Source organism: Clupea harengus, chromosome 20, assembly GCF_900700415.2.
Source record: "Clupea harengus chromosome 20, Ch_v2.0.2, whole genome shotgun sequence".
In the NCBI taxonomy this organism is placed as follows: Eukaryota; Metazoa; Chordata; class Actinopteri; order Clupeiformes; family Clupeidae; genus Clupea; species Clupea harengus.
In genome coordinates, this window is record NC_045171.1 from 11,954,163 (window position 1) to 11,959,457 (window position 5,295).

Here is a 5,295-nt window from a genome sequence, read left to right on the forward strand (position 1 = left end):
GGGGAGTGATGAAGATGTAGGGAGGGGAGTGATGAAGATGGAGGGAGGGAAGTGATGAAGATGTTCCCATCACATCATCTGTGAGTGACTGCTATTAGATCAAATGACATCAGTGAGCCGTGTCATGTTTAATTACCTAAACCATGTACAACACTACTGTGAAGTGCTCCTTTCTTGACAGCCATCAAGACAATGGCCATCCACGATTATGTTCAGCTTCACTGACAGTGTATATTGGCATTACAATACTTTGCCAGGAGTAAAAGGAGTTAGAATTAGTAAGAAGTTTGTGTTGGCATCAAAGACTAGACCGAATAGCCAGTGTCACTGTGTCTGCTGTGTACCTCGGCCTTCTCCAGTGCCACTTTGCTGAGCAGGCTAGGCTCCAAGGTTTGGTTGTGCTTTTACCATGTGACCAGCTCCCTTTTGAAGCTGTTGAACAAATAGATAAATGCGTAACCTGTGTAGTGTAGAAAGTGCAGACGCTCTCCAGAGTCAAACATATCAAGTTCAGACATGATAGGCGGGCTCGCTAGCATGGAGGCTAAAACCAAAGGGTGGTAGCATCTGTCGCTAGCACGTCTCTTAAGGTTTGAGGGAGTGCGGTTAACTCACTACATAGCTCTGTCCTACCGTTACACCACCCACAAAATCCCACTCCTAATCCGGGTCATGGCACTAATGTAACCTGTGTTTTGGGGACAAGAACAGTCCTGCACCAGACTCAAACTCGCAACCTCAGACATGTTAAGCGTGCATGCTATCAAGGAAGCTAAAACTCATGGGTGTTAGCATCTGTTGCTAGCATCTCTTAAGGTGTCAGGTTACTCACTGCAAAGCTCTATGGCTACCTTACACTTGCACTGAATTTCCATATATATCTTTAACAGGAGAAAAAAAACACAAGACACAAAGGAGAACAGGACAGGACAGACTCGAGTTTTATTTCAGACAAACATCATTTTCATATCTCGTTATGGAATTTGTTTTTTCTTTACAGTTAAAATCAGAACAAAAAGTAATCAGCCCAGCACATCAACATTCCGTTTGGACTCGAGAGGACGGAGGAGGTGGGAGAGGGGGGGACAGGAGAGAAAGACAATTTTTGAAAAAAAAAAAAAAACCCTCACTACACTACAGAAAAAGCAGGGAAGAGGAGCGAGGGAGGGGGGGGAGGAGGGGTCTATAACTACAATCAGGACTACAGATTTATACACACTCAGTCTCTGCGATGCAAATGGACAAAGCCACACTACTGCATATTATATTACATCTCACGGTCAGGTAGGTACTTTTTTTCTTATTCTTTACAAAGTAAAAAATATATAGAATAAACAAAGAAAACTCTTGCAAATATGGCCATTTACTGTTTACATGTGCCTGTCAAGAGAGTGGTGGTAACATTAGTAGTGCATCTGTAGGGTATGTATATGATTTGTACTTGTCTGTATAGATGACCTCTGAACTAAGGTCATGACCACACCATAAATACAAATAAATAAAAGAACGAAGCAATGATATGAGTCAGGGCACATTAGGACAGGATAAAGATACTCAGCTTTCATTGATGTCGTGCAGGCTACAAGCACAATATAGGGCCGACGACAATACATCTGTTATCACACTGTTAGTGTGAAGGGAGAGAAAGATCAGATGTGTGTGTGTGTGTGTGTGTGTGTGAGAAAGAGAGAGAGATAGAGAGAGAGGGAACAGAACCCATATGAATGTGTGATTGTGTCGGCTGTAACAGCTACACAGCATTCATAAATAACCAGCGAGTTCATTTTGGAGAGAGGGGATCAATCACAAAAAAGTCCATAGTGTGATTTAACATTAGCACACGACTGATGGGGGTAGCAGAAACCGCAAGACAGATGGTTCTCATTATGCTAGCTGTTAAAGTTTCAGAGGCTTCACACGTGACAACATTCAAATGTGTACGATGAGTAGGCTCTGACTCTGACTGACTGTGTGTGTGTGTGTGTGTGTGTGTGTGTGTGTGTGTGTGTGAGAGAGAGAGAGAGAGAGAGAGAGATAGAGAGAGAGAAAGACAGAGAGGGAGAGAGAGAGTGTTTATGCATGCAGAGGTCAAAGAGGAGAGATAACAGGGGAAATGAAGGATTTTGACAGGGAAGAGGGAGAGAGCAATACTGTGACAGCAAGAGTAACAAAAGGTGAAGAAAGGGAAAATAAGGAATACATGAGAGAGAAGGAATATAGAGAGAGAGAGAGCGAGAGTGAAAGGGAGAGAGTAAAATTGCTGAAGCCAACATAATATCCCTCTTTAGGACTTCCTTTCACTTCACAGGGTCCTGTGGGAGGTTGGGCAAGATGAAAGCCTCCTTCCCCGGGCGTCTAATGGCCTCCTATTACCCATCAACCCCATGTGCTCCCCTGATCACCAGCCATATCATCCTGCTCCGTGGAGACAGAACGGGAAATGCGACACAACCCCGTGGGGGCTTCTCTTTGACTCGCACACTTAAAACGCTGATGACCACAGTCAGATACACACTCACCCACACACACACCCACACACACACACACACACACACACACACACACACACACAGCAGTAAAGCGTAAATCACCTGGGGCCGAGTAGTCCCAGTGCTAATGCACTCTAACATACGCATGGGAAAAAAGAGAGAGAAATGACAAAATGAGGGAAGAGAATGGGGCCAAAAACCTAGAAAGTGAAGAGTTGGAAAAAAATAAAGATGGAGATAAGAGTCAGAGAAGCTCAAGAAACCCGTGGAAAGCAGAGTAGTGAACCGAGGCTGAGAGATAAAGCTGGTGGACGTGAAATACTAATTTTATCCACGGCAGATAGGTCCATGACTCTGCAGATGTTGACCTAAGTTAACTCGACGGCAACCATTCACAGCTCAGATTGACATCAAAGTCTACATTTCCTCCAAAGGCCTCGAAACCTTGGTAATTAAAGCAGAGTTTTGATTTCAGGTCTGCTGCCCGGACTTAGTGTCGCCTGTGCCTGAACGCCCCTCACTAAATCAGCGAGCGCTGCTTAACAGGCTTCACGCCACACAGGGCTAATGCAACGCATCGATTACCTGCTGCCATGGCGATATGAGCCTGGTAATGAATAGTCATAAAGCGATTTATGAGATGACACAAATACCAGCCTGTGACACACACACACAGAGGGTGGAGGAAGAGAGAGAGAGAGAGAGAGAGAGAGAGAGAGAGACATTGAGAAACTCACAGACATCAATACCTCAAGTCATCTTGGGCAGCCATTTTAAAAGTTGAATGGCTGCACGTATAGCTACCACTATGGATGCACTAACGTGGTTTGGCATTCGTTTGTGATCTGTGATTGACTCTCCAACAAGCTGCGCGGATGTTATCTTGAAACATACTCTGTGAAAATGACTTGAAGGTATAGACCCTAAATGCACTCTAGAAAGTTCTGTCATTCCTCTGTAACTTTTCTCTGACATTTAAACTGGAGCAGGACATTTCCCCTCTCTTGGCAATGACAGGGGTCTACAAAAGAGCACAATACAATATAGCTTTTTCTTCTTCTATGGCCAATAGCAGTGGAACATTTTCTCTCTCATTCACTCCTGCTCCTTTTACCTTACAATTCATTTCTAAAAGCTCTTTGTGGAGCTTTTAAAAGGTCAAGACGAATGGTCAGAGATGATTTGTGCCATTCTCACTGAAAATGTCCGCTATACTTTGTCGGATCATCCACGGGAAAAAGGAGAACGCTGCGAAACACACAAAAAGCAAAAAGAACATCCACAAGCAAAAAGGGCAGAGGTGCCAAACCAGGTGTCAAGGAGGACAACAGCAAACAACCTTTATAAGCGGCAGAGGTAAAATAGTTTCTCCCCAAAGTAAACACTCTTCAACAACAACAAAAGGGAAAAAAAATCAGCGACTGAATGAGTTTTTGATCCGAGTTTGTCAGAAACTGTTGTTTAGTGAATAGGCTTCCTCTGTCTCAAGGACAAAATGTCTCCCACGCAAAAGGATTGTTTGTCTTTAATGGGGGGGGGGGGGTTGCACAGGATCACACAAACAGGATGGCTGAGGCATCAAAAATCCGCAACAGAGGATGCAGCAGAGCAGAAAACGTCGCCAGTATCACAAAATAAAAAATGCATCTTGTACTCTCGAGACAATGAGACTTTTCAGAAGAAAAAAAAGATGCCAACCCAACCGTCTTTTCACAATGGGGCAGGCATGCATTCAAAATGAAATAAATAAGAATACAAAACAGAACCCACTGCGAGTCTCACTGAATGCTCTCTAAAACCACGACTTTAAGAGCATGTTGTAAAACAGGAGGATTGGTGATCTACATGGTTCTCCTGACATGAAGCATTCATATTAGAACACTCTAGAATGCCTCCATTGAGAACATCAAGAGAAAGGCAAGAGCAAATGCTGCCTTTCTAGAGGAGGGTAAACTACATATATCCAACACCTCTCTGGCTTCAGTCAGACTAGAAGCTTGATTAAGAGAGTGAGAGAGACAGAGGAGAAGAGTCATAGAGACAAAGATGAAAAGAGAGAGAGAAAGAGCTCAAGTCGGAGAGACAGAGAGCTTAGACAGTGGATGACAAGAGTAGTGGGAAGAGATTCCATAGAAAAAATCTGAAGGAGAAGAGAAAACAGAGACACTCGTTTAGCTCTACTGGTTTACAGGTCACAAAAGAGTCTTTACTGATTCTATGGTGTCCCATCATTATGAGCAGAAGAATCGGCAAGGACAGATAGAGATGGGGAAGATGTAGAGAAGAACAGAAGAAGAGTACACTAACACAGGGAGGAAGAGATGGAAGAAGGAGAAGAGAAAAAGGAGATGGATGAAAAATGGTTGGGGAGAAGGGGAGAAATTGGAATGGCTTTAGATCTGTGCAGTTGGACTTGGGTCCCTGGTTGGCCAATGAGAGAGAGAGAGAGAGAGAGAGAGAGAGAGAGAGAAAGAAAGAGGGAGAGAAACAGAGAGAGATAGGTGAGCTACCAGAGGTAGCCGATCTCATCATCTTTGTCATCGCCTTCATCCTCGTCATCTTCAATTGTGCCACGGGGGTGGAGTCTTCCTCGCCTCTCCTTCTGTCGAACACGCGGAGTCTCCTCTTCATCCTCCTGGTCATCCAGTAAGATCACGGCGCCTCCACTGCCAAAATCTCCAGACGTCTCCTGGTCCTCCTCCGCTGTGACACACACACACACACACACACACACAGATATACACAAATGTATGCACATCCATACATAAAAAGCACATTTATGAATGTTCATAAACACACACACACA

General features: G+C 44.1%; 1 protein-coding gene across 3 annotated transcripts in view; it reads right to left on the bottom strand.

Moving 5' to 3' along the window:
* Positions 1-918: 918 nt before the first annotated feature.
* Positions 919-5,295, bottom strand: part of spock1 (SPARC (osteonectin), cwcv and kazal like domains proteoglycan 1) — a 204,303-nt gene continuing 199,926 nt past the window's right edge. For all 3 annotated transcript variants that reach the window (XM_031587173.2, XM_031587174.2, XM_031587172.2), the window contains one exon: positions 919-5,192. In XM_031587173.2, the coding sequence (XP_031443033.1) occupies positions 4,996-5,192 (197 nt within the window). In that variant the 3' untranslated portion in view covers positions 919-4,995. The remainder of the gene's footprint in view (positions 5,193-5,295) is intronic.